Consider the following 20,448-nt stretch of genomic DNA (forward strand, 5'->3'; position numbering starts at 1 on the left):
TAAGACATCCCCTGAAAATAAGACATAGCACCGTGGTGGCGAACCTTTGGCACTCCAGATGTTCTGGACTACAATTCCCATCAGCCACTGCCAGCACGGCCAATTGGCCATGCTGGCAGGGTCTGATGGGAATTGTAGTCCAGAACATCTGGAGTGCCAAAGGTTCGCCACCACTGACATAGCACATCTTTGGGAGCAAAAATTAATATAAGACACTGTCTTATTTTTGGGGAAACATGGTATGCAAGTCACTCATTGAGGAAAAATCAGAGTATCATTGAAGTAAATAAATAAACGTCTGTTGAAGAAACAGTATTAGAGGTTGCTCTGTTAGTGAGATGTAGACTAATTTGTAATTTAGGGTTTTTAGCCCCCTTGCAATCTGCTGCCGGTGTGAATCTTGCTTTCTGTTGCTGAAAATTATTGCGGAGAAACTGAAGGAAGGAATATCAAAGCATTTCATTTCAAGAAATTCCCCTTCTGTCACTATGCAAACATTATAGTTCGTTGTCATCCGGGTGCACAACAAAGTGTTCAATTTAATCTTTTTTTTTATCTGACTCAGTTTCGATTGAGTACAGTAAGCAGGAGAAATTTTAAAAAGCATTCACTAAAATTCGAGGGGACAAAGGAACCAAGCGTTGGATTTAAAAGAGATGCCAACATCAGAATTTATCTTAATGCAAAATATTCAGCAATGCAAGTAGCGTGGTTAGGATGGAATTAAAGTGAATTTATCCTGTGAGCCGTCATCTAATTGAAAAGGAGCTGATCTAAATATCTCCTGTCTTATAATGAGTGTTGCAGAAGGATACTAGAATCTGTTTAAGTGTGAAAACATGCTCCTTTTTTAATTAAAAAAAATCTGAGAATCTGTTAAACCCATTTAAAAATACAGGCATGCTTTCTCTAGGGCTTGTCCCTATTTTATTCACTAGGGGTGTCTGAAGCTAAAAGAATGTGTTCAGTGTGGTAACTATTTTTTCATTAGTCTCATACCCATGATGTGAATTAAATGTTTTGTCAACTGTGCTCATTACTCACTTTGTTCTAAATGTAGCTAAAAGTACACAAAAGCTATGGGGTAGCTGTGAACTCTGGGAGGCGAGGCTCCCATCTTTCCCCTGAACTGTACAAAAACTTGGTTAAGGTACCAGAGTAGCATCCTCATGATAGCCATATCTAGACTTCTCTGCCACTGAACAGGGAAAGTGGGGTACAGGCATATAGGGTGCCCTGTTGTGTGACTGAAAACTGATCTCAGTTTTCACAGCTGGACAACGCCAGGATGTTGTGAGTTCTCCTCCGGCCCTCTGCCCAAACCTCACAGATGCTCCTCCCTCGCCTTCAAAGACGGCATCGTCTTTGAAGTGTCCGTGCCATTAGTATTTAGTTGTGTTTGCACGGAGACAGCATTCCGACTTATGTACACTCCTGCAGTGGGGACCGTCCTCTTTATCTTCAACAGGGTTGCAAGCGTGCAGAGCGAACCAGGCCACCACAACCTCCTTCTGCAGCAGCCCCTGGGGCGGAAAAGAGGTCTGAGACAAGTAAGTCGAGACGAGATGACATCCTTTTGTTCAGTGGAATTCGATCAGGTGATTAACATGGAAATAACCAGTTGTAAAATATCAAGCTGAGACCATGGGAAACGGAAGTTCTTTTTCTTATCCACCAGAGATCAGCAACTTCTGATTTCCCTTTTTTCCCCCTGGGTACTGTTGAAAGTGGTTCTGATGTGCCCTGAACGCAACTGTGTTGCATAAATATGACTTTGTTCCAGCCAAGCACCGGCAAGCACTTCATACCTCTAGAAATGCATGTGATTACAGTTCGTTTAATCTGCACATCTAATATCACTGTGAGCTCCCCTCCCATAGTGCAGATAAAAAAAATCCACGTAATAGGATCACCTAAGGCCAGATCAAAGGTTATTGCAAATGTATGGGGGGAGCCTGTAGTTTTCAGGAAAATGCAGAATAGTGGTGGTGGATGGAACTGGAAAAAATTGGTTGTATATTTCCTTTTCATTATGTTAAAAATCCTGGTGGAAAAGGGCTGATTTGTTTTCTTCATTTAGCTCATGGTGGGGATTATTTATTTATTTATTTATTTATTTATTTATTTATTTATTTATTTATTTATTTATTTATTATTAGTTTTATATACCACCCTCCCCCTGAGGGCTCAGGGCGGTTCACAACAGGTTAAAACAAACACTAAAACATAATTTAATATCAATTATATAAAAACAGAACCCATTTTAAAATGTGGATGGTGTCTGACTACTCCCCTCCCCCCCTTGTGCCCACGGGAGGCCAGATGACATGGTAGATGTTTTGAGCTTGTTTTTTTTGAACCAGGTTATTAAGCATACAAGCGGAACAAGGTTCGTCTTGCAGGCCCTGCGGAAACTCTGTTAAGTCCCGCAGGGCCCTGATCTCCCTAGGGAGCCTGTTCCACCAGGTAGGGGCCAGGGCTGAAAAGGCCCTGCCCCTCGTTGAGGCCAGCCTGATCATTTTGGGGCCAGGGATCACGAGTAGGTCCTCCTCTGAGGAGCGGAGGGGCCTACCAGGGCAATATGGGGAGAGGCGGTCCCTCAGGTATGTAGGTCCGAGACCGTGAATGGCTTTGATGTGGCCAGTCTGAGAATTATAGGTCAGTTGCTAGCAGTTCAGGAAGAGATTTATTCTCAAGCAAACTCTCAGTGAAGCACTTGTCACTAACTAGTGGCCCTTTCCACGCAGATCCCCCAAATGTTTGTAAAATGTTTTCAATCCACCCTCTTTACAATGCTGTATGATCCACGGTCAGAATGATCCCTGCCTGCCATTTTGTGATTTCTCTTTTTCCCTGCCCCGCACAGAGAGGGAGAGACATAGGTCAAATCCCCACTGAGAAATTAACCCGGATACATCACAGTTCCAAAAGAAACAGCACCTTTTTCATCACGGTTTCTCCCTCTCCACTGCAGCTTGTGTCTAATGAGACCTCGATGCCTATCGTGGTTTCATGCAATGTAAATGCTCCCCTCGAACATGCGATCTGCTCGCTAGGTCTGTTCTTCCTTGTCCTGATTGGCTGTTGTGTTGTGTTGCGGCAGGAAATTTTTAAAAAAACTTTTCGCGCTCATTATGCCAAGCAGCTACGCCGGGCATACGTGAGATGCTGCGAGGGCAAAATTTCGCCTCTCGCGCTTTGAGCTTGGGTTTCTTCCAATTGGCTATTGTGTTGGAGCGGGAACACTACTCCACCCCGATTGAAAAATTCATGTTATTCTTATTCTCGTTTTAACATTTGAACGTAGCCACGCATAAACAGTTTCATCAAAATCATTGTACCGTAGCTTCCTATTTACGTTTCTTCATAGCCATGCCCAGCGCAGCACCAAAAAAAGGCTGCGCGTGCTCTGTGCACAGACCACTGCCCTCTGATTGGCTGGAAGGTTCGAAGGGCGGGAATAATAAGCCGCATCTGTCCCGTTTGTCCTCACCAAAGCGGCTTCAGTGTGTGATTAAAAAAAAAGGTGCACTTCAATGCAGGTTCCAAAAAAATGTGTGATACGGGGGGGAGGGGGGAACGCGTGCCAGAACCGGGATGAAGCCGTGTTCGGCACTTAAGCCATGGGGAGTCCTTGCTTAAACTGTGATTTTTCACATGAGTATCACGTGATAAATTGACCATGGGGAATCACCCAGAGTCAGAAGACTGCAAAAGTGACCAGAATCTTCTAGTCAAGAAAACTGTATGGATAGATCTTTGGGTAGAACGTTTCCACCAGTGACTGTAGGTGAGGTCAAGAAAACTGTATGGATAGATCTTTGGGTAGAACGTTTCCACCAGTGACTGTAGGTGAGGTCAAGAAAACTGTATGGATAGATCTTTGGGTAGAACGTTTCCACCAGTGACTGTAGGTGAGGTCAGGAAAACTGTATGGATAGATCTTTGGGTAGAACGTTTCCACCAGTGACTGTAGGTGAGGTCAGGAAAACTGTATGGATAGATCTTTGGGTAGAACGTTTCCACCAGTGACTGTAGGTGAGGTCAAGAAAACTGTATGGATAGATCTTTGGGTAGAACGTTTCCACCAGTGACTGTAGGTGAGGTCAGGAAAACTGTATGGATAGATCTTTGGGTAGAACGTTTCCATCAGTGACTGTAGGTGAGGTCAGGAAAACTGTATGGATAGATCTTTGGGTAGAACGTTTCCACCAGTGACTGTAGGTGAGGTTTAATCACATTATGCTGTTCCTAGGTCTTCCCTGGGGTTCTGTTCAACCACATATGTGCTGGGAGTGCCCATATTCAAAACTCCCAGTGAATTTTGAAACAATTCTCAAATGAGACCATCACACGTGAGGAGAGCAGGTTTAAGCTTTTTTGCCATGTTGGGAAAATTTGTGTGGACCGATGCATCAGAAAGCTGCTGGTGGTCCAACTGGGGAAACGTCTGCAGGCTGGGCGGGGCTATAGCAACACACAGCACTGAGGAGGCTCAGAGCTGAGGCTGTGTTGACAACAGTTTAGCAAGTAATAATTCAATAGATACCAAGTCCATGGAAGAGTCCAGAGCAATGTCAAGTAAGCCAGGAGTTGAAAGCCAGGAATGTACGCAGCAACGAGGAGAAGCAAAGAATCAAGCTCAAGAAGCCGGTTTGTAGTCAGTCAGGGTCTGGAGACAACAGTGGCATGCAAGCAAGGTCAGGAAGAACACACTTTGCAACCAAACTTGCAGTTCCTGCCAAAGGCCATTTATACGTCAGAGCTATTTGCCTGGGACTGTTTCTGCAAAGTAATGCCTAGCCTGTAATCTTAGCGGCATCTCTCATTTAAAGTCAATCTCCATCTCCATCTGCAATGCTGATTTACATGCGGAGACCCAGATCTATAATAACATGTAAGTTTCCCCAGTACGACCTTCAGTAGCTTCCTGACACTGGAGACACAAAGTTATAATTCAGTAGGTCTGGTGAACCATTTTGTCCAAGTGTCTTACGACATTAAGCAAATGCTCTTGCTAATGGAAGGGGGGTTTCTCCACTAAAATCTCTGAGGGCTGTATGCAGTGGCGTGCCGCCCATGGGGACAGGTGGGTCAAATGACCCTGGGCACAATGGCGGGGAGGGGCACAAAATTGCCCCCGACCCAGTGCCGACCCAGCTCAGAAGACAGACCCGGCCTACTGCCAGGAGCCAGCCTGCTGCTTCGGCACCCATCTGAGCCACCTTCTTCCCTCCCAGGCCCTCAGGGCGGGGCTTGGGGGCGCTGCCAGCTTGCTGCCACTGTGGTGCCCATTCGAGCTGCCCCCGCCCTGAGCCCCGCCCCCAAGCATGGGGGCACAGAGGAGGGCACGCGGAGCAGGTTCTTTCCCGGGCACCATTTCCCCCCGATACTCCTGTGGCTGTTATGTATACATCAAATAGGCGAGAGGCTTTTCAGAACAACTGCCTTAATCAATGGCTCTGCTTTTTGCAGTTAAGGAGGCCTCTTCTGTCACGTCAGAAAACCCAAACCGAACCGCGCAGCCGTCACGGAGCCCGGCTCTCCACTACGCGCAGAAGTATACAGCCGAAATCAAAACCTGCAGGTGAGGCAATATTTCTCTCTCTTAGTTACTGCATTTCTCGTTGCTCTTTCCCCAACTTTATATATATGCATCATGAATAATAAATTTAGCAAACTATACTCGCTGTTGTGAGTTTTACGGGCATGGTCTGGTAGTCTTTGCTCCTGATGTTTTGCCCATTTTAATGGCTGGGGATCCTCATGTGGCATGCAAGGGGAGGGGAGGAAGGGGGAGGGGTGGCATGCAAGGGAAGGGGAAGGAAGTTCAGTGATGAAACATGTCCAGATTTATTTTCCAGCAGTGGCGTAGGAGGTTAAGAGCTCGTGTATCTAATCTGGAGGAACCGGGTTTGATTCCCAGCTCTGCCGCCTGAGCTGTGGAGGCTTATCTGGGGGATTCAGATTAGCCTGTGCACTCCCACACACGCCAGCTGGGTGACCTTGGGCTAGTCACAGCTTCTCGGAGCTCTCTCAGCCCCCCCACCCAATCACAGGGTAAGTTTGCCGAGCAGAGGGGGGGGAGGGAAAGGAGATTGTCAGCCCTTTTGAGTCTCCTGCAGGAGAGAAAAGGGGATATAAATCCAAACTCCCTCCCTCCCTCCTCCCTCCTCCCTCCTCCTCCTCCTCCTCCTCCTCCTCCTCTTCTTCTTCTTCTTCTTCTTCTTCTTCTTCTTCTTCTTCTTCTTCTTCTTCTTCTTCTTCTTCTTCTTCTTCTTCTTCTTCCCACTGTTGTTTGTGTCTTACCCTGCAGTCGATCAGAAACGATCTGTGACTTTTACTGAAGCACAGTCGGAAGCATCCAGCTCAATGCCTGACCAAGCCTTGATAGCAGCCCAGCAGCAAAGCGCGAAAAGGGGCAGCCCTGCAGACGGCAAGAAGCAGGAAGCCACCAGCAAGCCTGTCCTGACCTCTTCTCCGGCCATTATTGTGGCTGATCTCCACAGTCAGGCCACCACCAGCCAGGTAACTGTGGCAAATGGGCCCATTCTGGACTATGGAGTACAACTCAATGGAGATACTGCAAGTGAGATTCTCTGTGCTAGATGATCGCCATTTAATGTCTTCATTAAGCCTTGATGGTTCTCAGTCACTCTTATATTCTGTCAAAAGGACTTGAACATTAGCTACCTCAGTGCTGGTGAACACGATGGCTTTGAAAATAGGGGTCAGTTCGGAAATCTATGGTTTCTCCAGATAGCTACCATGGATGTCTCAGTAATTCCCATCAGCCCCTGCCAGCATGGCCAAGTGGCAGGGCTGATGGGAATTGTAGTTCATGAACATCTGGGGGTCCATAGTTTGAAGACCCCTGTTTTAAAATCTCACTGAGAGCCAGTGTGGTGTAGTGGTTAAGAACAGGTGGACTGTAATCTTCTAAACCGGCCTCGTTTCCCTGTTTCTCCATCTGAGTGGCAGACTCTTATCTGGTGAACCAGATTTGTTTCCCCACTCCTACATTCCTGGTGGGTGACCATGAGCTAGTCACAGTTTGTTCAGAACTCTCTCAGCCCCACGTACCTCACAAGGTGTCTGTTGTGGGGAGAGGAAAGGAAAGGAGTTTGTAAGCCCTTTGAGTCTCCTTACAGGAGAGAAAGCGGGGGTATATTTTTTCGTAATAATTTTATTCTCTCAACATAAGAAACATATATCACTATACATTTTCATGTCTACCACTGCATCAATACAAAAATAAAAAGTAAAAAATACAAAAAGAACCCAAAAATACAAAAAGAAATAAAAGCAAAAAATACCAAAAGAAAATTAAGACATAAATTTTACAATAACTAAACACAGCCTATTACAACGAACTAAACACCAAAAATAAATATCTCATTGTTGAATTTTAATCTGTTATAGGTTCATGCATTTATTTAAAATAAAGGGGAAGGGGAAACAATTTTAATTGCCGATCGAGTACCGGGTCATGTTTAAAGTTTTGGTTTTGACCTTTAAAGCTATTCGTGGCCTTGGACCAGCATATCTGCGGGACCGTCTCTCCCTATATCGCCCTGCTAGGCCCCTCTGCTCCTTGGAGGCGGGCCTTCTGGTGATCCCTGGCCCCAAAGTGGTCCGGCTGGCCTCTACAAGGGCCAGGGCTTTTACGGCCCTGGCCCCTACCTGGCGGAACAACAGGGCTCCTTGTGGTGAGACTCAGGGTACTCTCATGTGGGACATACAGATGCCTCCAAGAGGGCCTGTAAAACGGACCTGTTCCGCCAGGCATTTGGCCAGCCGGGATAACACCACACTCTGTGACAAATATCTGGCCTCTGTGGGTACAAGAAATGGGGAAGGGGAAACAATTTTAATTGCCATCAGAATTTTAATAATTTATATATGGTTTTAACTGAGATAAATGCGGAATGGATTTTAACTGTTTTATATATTGATGGACACCGCCCTGAGCCCTTCGGGGAAGGGCAGTATAGAAATTCAATAAAATAAATAAATAAATAAATAAATAAATAAATAAATAAAATGAAACACTTTATCAATTACAACTGTATCATTACTAATATTTAACTCATTCTGCTGTATTCTTTTAGATCTCAAATCCTGCAGTTATCCTACAACATCCTTGCAGCAGTATACACAGATACATGAAAAGCAGTCTGTATTGATTTGGGATGTTATCTCTAAATAATCGCAATAGAAAAACTTAAGGTTTTTGTCACCATTGTAATTTTCAACATCTTTTGTATTTCTTTAAATATCACATCCCAAAAGGATTTTGCCTCTGTGCACAACCACCACATATGAGAAAAGGATCCTTCAAGTTTTTGGGATTTTCAATACCTAGCTGATATAGCTTTATACACTTGTCAGTTTTTTTTGGCATCAGATACCATCTATACATCATTTTATAATATTTTTTCCAGATTATAACATGCTGTAAACTTCAAATCACTTTTCCATATTATCTCCCATTGCTCCATAAATATATTCCTGCCAATTTTTCTGACCCACTTAACTATTACAGACTTTACAACCTCATCTTCTGTATCCCATTTCAATAACATCTTATACATTTTGGTATCAATTTCTCATCATTTGTACATAACTTAGTTTCAAATTCTGTCATGTGTGTATCAAAACCCATATCCTTTCAGTCAGTTCTAAACGTCTCCAGTAACTGATAATAATGAAACCAGTTTTTTACAATATCTATTATCTCCTCTATAGGTTTAAGTTCCCAGTTATCATTCCTAAAGTTCAGCAATTCTCTATATGTGGGCCATTTCTCCTGCCAGCATGGTGTAGTGGTTAAGAGCAGGTGGATTCTAATCTGGAGAACCAGGTTTCATTCCCCACTCCTCCACCTGAGTGGCAGAGGATTATCTGGTGAACCAGATGTGTTTCCACACTCCTACATTCCTGCTGGGTGACTTTGGGTTAGTCACAGGACTCTCTCAGCCCCACCTGCCTCACAAGGTGTCTGTTGCAGGGAGAGGAGGGGAAAGGAGCTTGTAAGTCACCTTGAGTCTCCTTACAGGAGAGAAAGGTGGGGTATAAATCCTTATTCTTCATTTTTTTCTTTTTTCCTAGAACAAGTTTCAACTGGGGACAACCATAATGGCATTGCACTTATTATAACCTTTTTATATTTCAGCCATGCACAGAGAAGACACCTTCTAACATAATGAATAGAGAATTCTCTGTGTACCTTTCCCTTCCCATACCACAAATATCCACGCGAATCTCCTATCAAATCCCTCCAAATCCAAAATTTTGATATTTTTCAGCAACACACATTTTTGTATCCATATCAATGCAACAAGAAACTTTCTCTTTCCTTTGCATCTGCAAGTTTTTATATTTAAGTCTTGGTTTCTTTCCTTCCAAATGAAATTACTTATATCCTCTTGCCAATGCTTAAAACATGTTACAGAGTTAATTACTGGTATTGTTTGGAACAAAAATAACATTGTCGAAGGCTTTCAGGTCCGGAATCGCTAGGGTCTTGTGGGTTTTCGGGTTGTATGGCCGTGTTCCAGTAGCATTTTCTCCTGACATTTTGTCTGAATCTATGGCTGGCATCTTCAGAGGATCTGATGGTAGTAAAGCAAGTGGAGTATATATACCTGTGGAATGTCCAGGGTGAGGAAAAGAACCATTTGCATTGGTTAAAAGTGTTAAGGGTGTGATTTGCAAGTGTAATTTGCATATGTTGTGGAATCCACCCATTTTAACAAATGTAACACTGAAGTTGCATAATCAATTAGTGAGGGCATCTGCATAGCAGTTGCCTGGCATTTTAATCCATTTAACTGCTTCCTGCAGAAAGACATCCTGTGTCTGGGTGGTGTTCACTAACCATTATCTTTTCTAGTGTTTTTAAGTACTGGTAGCCAAATTTTGTTCATTTTCATAGCATCTTCCTTTCTGTTGAAATGGTCCATGTGCTTGTGGATTTCAATGGCTTCTCTGTGTAGTCTGACATAGTGGCTGTCACAGTGGTCCAGAATTTCTGTGTTATCCTTTGCTGAAGGTAGCATTTGTTGGGATAAGAGAAATCCTCTAATCTCTGCAGGAGTCTACCATGTACCATGCAACTAGGGACAAGTCTACGTAGGGACCACAAAATGCAGCACCCAGACATGAATCAAAGAACATGAAAGGCACTGCAGACTAATTCAGCCAGAAAAATCAGCAATAGCAGAACACGTGATAAACCAAGCTGGACACAGTCTGTTATTTGAAAACACTGCGGGGATAGGGCGGGATACAAATCCAATAAACAAATAAATTAAATAATTGATTATGCTACTTTATTGTTACTTACATATGCTAAAATGGGTGGATTCCACTCAACACATGCAAATGACACTTGCCAATTTCGCCCTTTACACTTGTTAACCAATGCAAATGGTTCTTTCTCCCACCCTGGACATTCCACAGGTAGATACACTCCACTTGTTTTACTACCATCAGATCCTCTGAAGAGGCCAGCCACAGATGCAGGCGAAACGAGCCGGTTTGTTATGTCCAGGGAGCAAACATTTCCGCATCTTCGTTTTGTGTTTACCTTTTTCCAGTTCTTGCCAACAGCTATAGCCCGACTATAACCTGTCTTTTTTCCAGGGTGACGCGCTTTCTCTCGAGAAGGATAAAAAAAAGGAGGATGAACCAGAGACGAGGTTGATTCCTGCCCCTGGAAGCCCTCCACCCTCGCAGCTTTCTGACACGGAGGATTTCACAGGCCTGGAGACCACCAGCTTACTGGAGCATGGAGACACCATCCTCCATATTAGTGAGGATAATGGGATGGAAAACCCGCAGTTCACCTTGACGCATGTTGAGGTGGGGCAGACTGACGTTGGCTTAGATGAGTCCCATGTTTGATGACTGGGGGGAGGGGGAAGCTGCGTTCATCTCCAAATTCACCTGTAAGTAATTTAAAGAGCACTTTATAAACTACGAGGGCCACATCTAGTAGCCTGTCTGGCACATGTGAGCCAATCTGTTGAAAACAGGCCAGGGCCTTTAGGCAGATCTAGTTGGACTCAGGGGAGACTGTGAAATAGAGGAATGGTTCCAGAATGGAATCTTCCTCTGCATAGAATGAATTCTTAATATCTTGCTCTTCGGCAGACAAACTAACATAAAATGCCAGGCAGAAATCCAAGCAACCTTTTTGGAGGCTAGCCACCTAAACATAGGATCCCAAAGTTTATTTTTGTAATCTCAGAAGGAGAGATAAATATATCTATATAAATATATATATATATACATAGTATATTAATTAAAAATATATATTACTAGCTAAAGAGCTATGGATGCTTTATGACTGTCCGTGCTTCATTTAGCATCATAATGCCAAATGCCAGATAAAGATCAGAGATGAGGCATTTTCTGTTCCAGGTTTGAGATTTCAAACTCTGAGTTATATACCTGAGAAACCATACATTTGCCACCTCCTTAAAATTAACTGTAGACTACAGTGAAGTGAAGAATGTTAAGACTATGCACTGTTGTAGACATTTGGGCTGAGTGTTCTATACATGAAATAAACAGCACTACATATTCTGCTTAAAAATATTAAGAAACTTTAACTTCAACAGGGAAATGTGTGTGGATCTTCTGATAACAATCTATTCAGCCATGTTTGTACTTACAAGTATATCTGTGTTCCCCAACCAGCGGTTGGTATCATACAGAACATTTATGCTCACTTGGAGTGTAACAGGAAAAGATTTATTCCCTTGTACACTTATGTGAATCTTCAGCTATCTGTAATTCTCTGTGTGAAAAAGTGTAACAATTATGAATTATACCTCACTTGAAAGTCATGGATGATTTGCAATCTCGACTAAATGAAACATGAATGTAACCATTAATTTTCAGGTAGCTAGTAATATGTTTTGTTCATTAGGTTGATATGAACTACTTTATGTTTCCAGGTTTCTAATATGGATTTACTATGTCAGCCAGAGATACAGTTACCAAAATAGTCCATTCTGGGAGGCCAGGTTTAAATGATATATCTTCTTAAACAATGAGGATAGTTTTTGAAAGAAAAGGTCGCCACTTCTATTTTCATATAAGAGACAAATTTACCACACGTTTCTCCTTGGGACAAATTTACCACACGTTTCTCTTTGAACCCGGCCAGCCTCTTTACCACACTTCTGAGTGGACTATTTTCAGAGTAGGTCACTTTGTAGTGATTTTTAATGAGCATTTGGTTAGGGTGCTTTCTCATTGCTGTCACTGAGAAAGGTGCAGAATGCTGAACTTCTCAACAAGCATTTATCTGTTTTTAAACTCTCCTCAATGCTCAGTGAGCGGGATTCTGAGTGGACAGGGATTATAAACACAGTGTTCATTTGGTGCTTGTATATTCTTCAGCAGCCGTTCTCAATCTTCAGCCACCATTTTGTTTGGAATGATACTTATGCCCTGTTGAAGGCTGTAACAGCTGTCGGGGCCATTATTATTGCTGCTGTCTATGGTTGAAGAACAGAAACCAGGGATGGGTAAGGGACTTCCCTAAAATATTAATCAAAATGTAGCAGCTTCATGACTCATATTTCAACCTATCGCTCTGCCAGGGCCCTGATTTGCTGAAATGATTTATTAAATGTCCATCCTGCTTCACTCTTCATCACAGAACTCAAGAACCATCACTAATTTCCCAGGTAGCTTCTTTTCTGGGTCCTGGTCAAGCAGAGGGCTGTTGATCTTCAGCCAAGTGGCTGCATCATGTGCCTTCAGACAGCATCCCGGGTTCCAGGAGCCAGTATGTGGCTCAGGAAGAAGAGGGTGAGAACAGTACTTTGCACATGCTTGGGGAAATCATCATCACTGTTCAGATGAGATGCCCTGCTGCAGATTTAAGCGTCTCCCTCGATCAAAAACAACTTGCCGTGCAAATAAGGTGGAGGGAAGAGAATGGGATGATGCATGTGGAAAAAATTATATACCGTGGTAGGGTCCTAACTGAAGCCACCTCTATCTTCCAGCACCGACTTCCTTCCTTTTATTACCAAGGTCAGTTTGCAGTTGTTGGCAGTTGCCACTCTTTGCCAAGGAGCCCAGTGATGGTTCCAGCTTTGCTTTGAAAGGAGCTCAGGGCTCTCCCCCTTGACTGACTCAAAAGTAGCTCCTTCAGTGGTGTAGTGCCAATAGGGTAGAGGGGACGCCCCTGGGTGTGCACCGGTGCAGGGGCGTGGCAGGGGCGCAGGGCGCACGTGTGCCCCGTGCACCGTTCCCCGTTGCTCTACCCCTGAGCTGCTTCTCACCTCTCCCAGAAGATTACAATTGAGGCTTGAAGGCTCTCAAGCCCGCCTCCTACTGAACCTCTCGCCCGGCTTCCATCTGGCTGTGCTGCAGATTCTGTTCTTAGTTAAAGCAACGTCTCTGGATCGGTAAAATTCTCTACCACAGCACTGCCCTAGAGCAGTGATGGCGAACCTTTTCGAGACCGAGTGCCCAAATTGCAACCCATACCCCACTTATTTATTGCAAAGTGCCAACATGGCAATTTAACCTGAATACTGAGGTTTTAGTTTAGAAAAACCGGTTGGCTCGAAACCGGTATCGTATAGCTCCGAGGCCATGTATGTTACAAGTAAGCTTAGGTGAGTAATTAGGTGGCTTTTGAAGCCCAGCGCCTTTCTTCCAACTGAATGAATCACAACCCGTAGGAGGGTTTTGCTCAGAAACAAGCCCCATACCCAGCAAGCGAGCTTACTCCCCAGGTAAAGGATTGGCGCTTTTCGAAGTTCTTCACGCGTGAAAATTCAGTGGGATTTAACAGCGTATAGGAGTTACCTGCACTGCCTCCCCAAAAAAGCGGAGATCTTAGGTTTACTGTGCTAATAGTGATGAGCCCAGTGGCCCGAGCCAGCGGCAGATGGGGGGGGGGACTCTAAAAGTGGCAGTGCACACAGAGGGCTCTGAGTGCCACCTCTGGCACCCGTGACATAGGTTCGCCACCACTGCCCTAGAGACAAAGATCTCTCCTTTTGCCACCTATTCTCCAGACTCCCCTTTCCCTGCAAAGTACGCTCAGAATCCTCTTTGAGAACTGCTGTTCCTGCATAAATACAGTTATACATATATGAGCACCAAAGATTAACCATGTGGATCTTCCAGCAAACAGAAATACATTTTGCGCCTTTTTCAGAAGCACGCCACCCACGTACTCTGACCTGCTCCAGAGTGTTGGGTCCTCTTGTGTAAGGACATTATGTGTGGAACCATTTTCTGAATTACCGATTAAATATTTTTAGTACGAAGCCGTGGATTTTTAAAAGACACAATGTATAATTTTGCTGGTTCCTTTTTTTTTAATGGGTCGTGATCAAATTAGTTTTATTTGGTGCGCAGAGTGACGGCCCCACGGAAACAACTGTGCCCCCAAACGAGCATAGCTCGTAAGTTGCAGTTGAGGTAAAGGAAGCATCGGTCTGTACAATATGCATTTCATCCATCGCGTTCCAAGAACAGAAAATACTGTGATATAGCCACGTTTGTACTTTGGAAATCTAGTAACTGGATCATTACCCATTGTAAAGTGCTGAATCCATTGTAGCAAGCCATAATGAGAATATGCCCAGAGGTTGTTGTTTTTTTAATTGTGATTTTAAAATGCCTTTAGTGAATTCGGGCATAAGTCCGGCAGCCCCAAAGAGGGCTTCCGCTCTTCAAGCAACTTATTGAGTCACGAGCACGTCTGTCGTTCTTGTGTGTATTTATTTTGTTCCTGTTGCGCTCTGCTCACCGGAGGTGCAGACAGCTGCACTCGAAAAGAATGGGCGCTTTCTTATGGTACATTGACGAGCGAACAAGTATATTTCCTCTGCAAAGAAAACAAAAACGATGCTGCTTACTTAGTTTTAGAGGCCTTAATGTGCACGTGATATTCAACAAATGTCCGCGTTGTGAAAGTGTTTGGTAAAAAACTTGTGTTACAGATTTTTACATCAACTTGCCATTGTCTGTGCTGGTCTCCCTTTCTAAAAGACTGTGAGATGTACTGATGAGCTCACCGGGCTTGCCCTCTTCGACATGTGCCTCCTGATAATCTTTCAAACTTCACTCCAGTTTTGTAGAAAGGGGGAATTCTTCTGTGGGAAATCTTCAGTAGTATCATCAAGTGTGAAATTTATGTCTGACTTCATACGTGCTCTCAGTTTTGCAGAATGTCTAGATGTATTTATGTGTATTCGTTCGTACACGTGTGTGCACAGGAATGTCGACGGATGCGTTTTCAAAGAATGCTGCTGCCAAGATTTGGAAGAAAATGTTACCCGGGCTTGGTCTTGTGTGGAATTCTATGAATGTTGTTTAAAAGAGGTAGTGTTAAAAATTCAACTCAAGTAGGGTTATCTACACAAACAGACTGTTTCCCTCTATGTTTCCAAATTAGGCCATTCCCTTTAAATTCTGAACCCATTAAGCCACCTTCAGTCCAAGGAGGTGGCGACATATACCGAGGAGGTGAGGCAGCTTATGAATATTTTAAGTAAATAAATCGGAAGCTTTAATGCTGTTTATTTTGACACTTCCATTGCCAAAGAGACATCTAAAAATAGTAAGGGATAATGTACTTTCTGCAGAAATCTCTTCAACTTCAAATAATGTTGGATATTATCATTAGTATCTGATCTCAGGGCAGCTAGTGGAATGTACCTTCTTAGTGATCCATGTTACACTAATGAAAGAGAAGGAAGGGCTATTTTGCCATGTTCATATCGAGAGAGATGATATGAAATTGAGGGACTTTTATGAACATATTTGTTTATATATCAAAGCCAGAGATATATTATAAAGTCAAATAAATATCAATCTGTCAACTGTAACATTGCTTAAAAAAAAAGTGAATCCCACAGAGAAGATTTTGGAGAGGTTGGAATTGAAAAGTTGATCTGATATGGGTACCAAATGACCAAAGAAGAAGGTGGAAACAAAAATATCGAGATGTCTGGATTTACGTTTACGAAAGAAATGACAATAGTTTCGTGTTTGATTATGCATAAATAAAACTTGCCTACAAATAACTCATTCAGTTTGGGGAAATTTCTGTCTACCTGATTTCTTCTTGGGCTTTGGTTATTTCTGTTAATGTGGCTGTGGTTACGACAGATTTCCAGCAGGTTTCTTTGTTTCTGCAAGTCATTGGCCCTTTCTGCGCACTTTCTGCAACGGTGCGGGGGCGCGTCGGCATAAACAATGCCGACGACATAGCCTGACCGCCCCGGGACCATTCGCATGGAAGGATCGGTTCCGGGAGGGTGACGTGGTGGCGGCGCGAGCCTCTCGCATGAGCTGCGCCCATTAAAGCTAATGCCTCGCCTTGTCTCCCCTGGCTTCCAGCGCAAATGGCGTGTCCCCTGGCCTCTGCAACAAGCCGGAAGCCAGGAGACAAGGTAGGCGTTTGGGAAAGGGGGAGAATGGCGCCTTTCAACTGCTGCTGTTTGCAGGGCAGTGGTTGGAAGCCGCTGTTTCCGAAATACCTCACTCAGGGAGCAAGGTTCGGAAACAGCGGCTTCGTGCCACTCGAGGGTTGCGAGGCCGCCGCCGCCGCAACAGCAGTGGCCATGCGAACCCCTCCCCAGGGATAATGTTTTTAGCGTCCCTGGGATGCTGTATTCCGCCCGTGCGGAAACAGCCATTGTGTCAGTATGTATTTTTGGCATCTCTGGAAAAAAGCAAAATGCCAGTGCGTGGTTGTGGGCAGTGTGTGGTACAGTCACAAACTGTGCTGTCCTATTTCACAAAAACGTTTAAATGCAATGAGGACTTTTATATATTGTAAGCACATATGATGAACTCGGACTGTAATTGAAATTTGCACCACTGACCTAGGCACTTTCCATAGAAGACAGACATATTATGTGAGTGTGAAGTGGTTTCCTTACAACTGGAAAGTCTCATCTTCAGTGGATGAAGTCCCTGCACAAATATATATCGAGTTGTGCGGACCCATGATGCATACCTTCCCGATAAATTAGGAGAGGAGCTCGGCACTATGATCCCAGTCTTCCTCACCTGATTTAATTTCACCTGCTAAAAACAAGTGAAAAGGGAGATCACATTTTAGGGGGACAACCCCCCCCCCCCAAAAAAAAGTTTCTAAGCCATTCTATGTGTAGAAGCAATGTGACAGTAATTGTACATGTAATTCGCTGCAGTGCGAACACAAATGCTAAGTTCATTAATCAGCTGTTTCAATTAGGTTCATTTGCAAGCAGAAAAAGCTTTAATTGTCATATCTAAAAGATCGCAAGAGCCAGCATGGTGTAGTGGTTAAGCTAATCTGGAGACCCGGATTTGAGTCCCCCCTCCTCCACATGAGTGGCAGACTTTAACCTGGTGAACTGGATTTGTTTCCCAACTCCTCCATGTGAAGCCTGATGAGTGACCTTGGGCTAGTCACAGTTCTCTCAGAACTCTATCAGCCCCACCTGCCTCACAAAGTGTCTGCTGTGGTGAGAGGAAGGAAAAGGCATTTGTAAGACCCTTTGAGTCTCCTTACAGGAGAGAAAGGCAGGGTATAAATCCAAACTCTTCTTCTTCCTATTAGTAAGTAGAGCCATTTCTTACCATTTTGTAAATAGTAACAGCCTTGATTCTTTAATGTTTTAACCACCACCTCTTCGCACGTGCAAAGTAAGGTGATGAATTTTACTATTGAAAGGTGACGTAGCCCTGCAGCCATGAGCATTGCCTTTGCGGTGGGTGCTCCCAGTCAGGGAGAGCAGAGTGCCCAGAAGGCAGTGCAGCGCATCGACGCGGGGCACATTACCTAGTGGGACAATGTCAAAGCCTGGTGGGATGAGGACCGTTCGCCGTGGAGTGTCCGAAAATGGGGCGGCTTTTTTGATACAAAGATAAGTCCAAAGGGAATATGTCAATAATATCTGAAATTCCACTGCTGTAGTTTTAACTGATGCTCTTTTGCCAATGTATCTATACACTGATCTCTCAGAACTAATGCTTCCTGCACGTTTTTAAAATAATAAATGTTTTCCTGTTTAAAATGAAAAAGAGACATAGACAATAAAGATGAACATACTTAGAATATAATAGGGTATGAACAAGCATGCCCTTGTTGTACATTAAATTAGCGAGCAAATCTAGTGCTGTAATACTGTATATCTCGGTCCTACATAATACATATAGTATGTTGGAACCCCGAAGGGTCACCCTTTAGCTTCTTGGACATTTCTTAACTTATCCTAAAGAAGAAAAGAAAAGGGAGAAGAAAAGAAAAAGAGAAAGAAAAAAATATAGAAAGATACTGAATAAATTAAAATATGGAGACTTCTCCTCTAATGCTTCCTGCACATTGACCATAAGTTTTGCCCCACTTTTTTAGAATAGCATCTTCAATTTAGACTGCGTGGTGTAGTGGTTAAGAGACGGCAGACTCTAAATTGGAGAACTGGGTTTGATTCCCCACTCTATGCCCTCTGCCCTATTAAAGGGTAGGTTCAGCAATTTAGATAAATCCGCAAGGTTATGCAGTTGCAAACTTAATGTGGTTGAAACCCTGACTCACCAACTCTTGCACTGCACCAGATTGGATAACATCAGATCTAAATATACCAACTTACATTTTTTCTTCCAATCTGGGCTGCCTGATCTGACTAGGTTATCTCTATTGTTAAACAACTCGGATCCTGGTCTTTGTGAAGAGATCGCCAATTTCACTGCGGAGACAGTTGAGAGTTCCCAGTAGAACGTATTTGGTGTGCTCCCTGTAGGGCCTTTTATCTATCATGTATTCATGCAGTTCTTCCCGATTTATGTAACTCTTTCTGACTATGCCAATAAAGGCTTATGTATGTATGATTCCCCACTCCTCCATGCAAAGCCCGCTAGGTGACCTGGAGCCAATCACAGTTCTCTCCAAACTCTTTCAGTCTCAACTACCTCACAAGGTGCCGGATGTGGGGAGAGAATGTCTTAGTCTACAGGCCGCACTGAAACAATCACGCATCCCCCGCTCCGTGGTACAGCAGTGGCGCAAAAACCTGCTTGAAAAACAGGGGTCCTCGTGGTTCTCCGTGATTTTTGCACCTCCAAATCATTATCACATCACAGCTCAAGCCCTTAGTCCAGTGGTGGTGAACCTACGGCACAGGTGCCAGAGGTGGCACTCGGAGCCCTTTGTGGGCACGTGCAAGCAGAGTGCCCCCCACATCTAGGCTGGCCAGGACCACTGGGCTCGATTATTAGCATTAAACCTAAGACCTAGTTTTGGGGAAGCAGTGTAGGTAACCCTGTTAAGCACTGTTAAACCCCACTGATTTTCATGTGAGGAACTAAAGCGCAATCCTTTACCTAGGAGTAAGCTCAGTTGCTGGCAATGGGTCTTGCTTCTCTGAGTAAACCCTCCTAGGTTGGAAGAGTTGCGCGGTTGCTTCAAAGCAAAGCCGCCGACTACCACCAAGCTTACTCCTGAGTAACGCATGCCCCGGAGCCAACCGTCTTTTCTAAACTAAAACCTTAGTATTCAGGTTAAATTTCTGTGTTGGCACTTTGTGATAAATAAGTGGGTTTTGGGTTGCAATTTGGGCACTCGGTCTCGAAAAGGTTCGCCATCACTGCCTTAGCCACATGTCTGAACACAACGACCATGCATCCCACACTCTTTGACTCAGGGCTGCTGGTGTCATTGGATCTAACTACAGCATTTGACAGTCAATCACAACCTCACCACCTTGATGTTGTTTAGATTTGTGAAACAGCCTTATAGTGATTGTGCTCATTTCCCCAGAATTGGGGAAGGAAGGTAGCATTAGAAGAAAGAATGTCTCCACCATATGCTTTGGTGTGTGGGATTCCGCAAGGGGCAATCCTCTCTCAGATGTTATTTAACACCTATATGCACCCTCTTGCCCAGTTGGTTAGGAGGTCTGGGCTGGGTTGTCACCAGTAAGTTAATGACATCCAGCTGTATCTGGTATTAAAATGAGACCACCATATCAGTGAAACCACTTATTCCAATGTATTTGCCAGACATCAGAGACGTAACCGGGCCAAACAGCGCCCCTCCAGCCGCTTCCCTTCTTCTCCAAGCAGGCTGCCCATTCAAAGGAAAGTGGCGAAGGCTGCCACCACTGGAGCATCCGCTGGCAAAGGTAAGTGGGGCGCCAGGGGGTGTTGCCTCCACCCTGGTATGCCTCTGCCACGTGCCTATTTTAAGTAATACCCCACCATAACTGGGGTAAAACTTTGTAAAGCCTGTAAGTATACGACCTTGGTATAGTGGCGGCCGGGGTGTGCGTGTGTGTGCTTCTCAGGTCCCTCTACTCACTTGCCAACTGAGAAAAGGTGATGTTGGCATTGCCCATTATCTGGCAATCGCCGGGTCAGCCTAAAGGAATTGTCATGTCAGCAGATTTTCAGGGTCACAGCCAAGTTTCTAGC

General features: G+C 44.2%; 1 protein-coding gene across 1 annotated transcript in view; it reads left to right on the plus strand.

Moving 5' to 3' along the window:
- The window catches only part of LOC125427387 (protein unc-80 homolog), a 40,038-nt gene extending 28,183 nt beyond the window's left edge, over positions 1-11,855 (plus strand). Inside the window, 4 exon segments of the mRNA XM_048486734.1 lie at positions 1,469-1,550; positions 5,476-5,587; positions 6,317-6,528; positions 10,648-11,855. Of these exon segments, the coding sequence (XP_048342691.1) occupies positions 1,469-1,550; positions 5,476-5,587; positions 6,317-6,528; positions 10,648-10,908 (667 nt within the window). The 3' untranslated portion in view covers positions 10,909-11,855.
- Positions 11,856-20,448: the final 8,593 nt, after the last annotated feature.

This window comes from Sphaerodactylus townsendi, linkage group LG02 (assembly GCF_021028975.2).
Source record: "Sphaerodactylus townsendi isolate TG3544 linkage group LG02, MPM_Stown_v2.3, whole genome shotgun sequence".
NCBI lineage: Eukaryota > Metazoa > Chordata > Lepidosauria > Squamata > Sphaerodactylidae > Sphaerodactylus > Sphaerodactylus townsendi.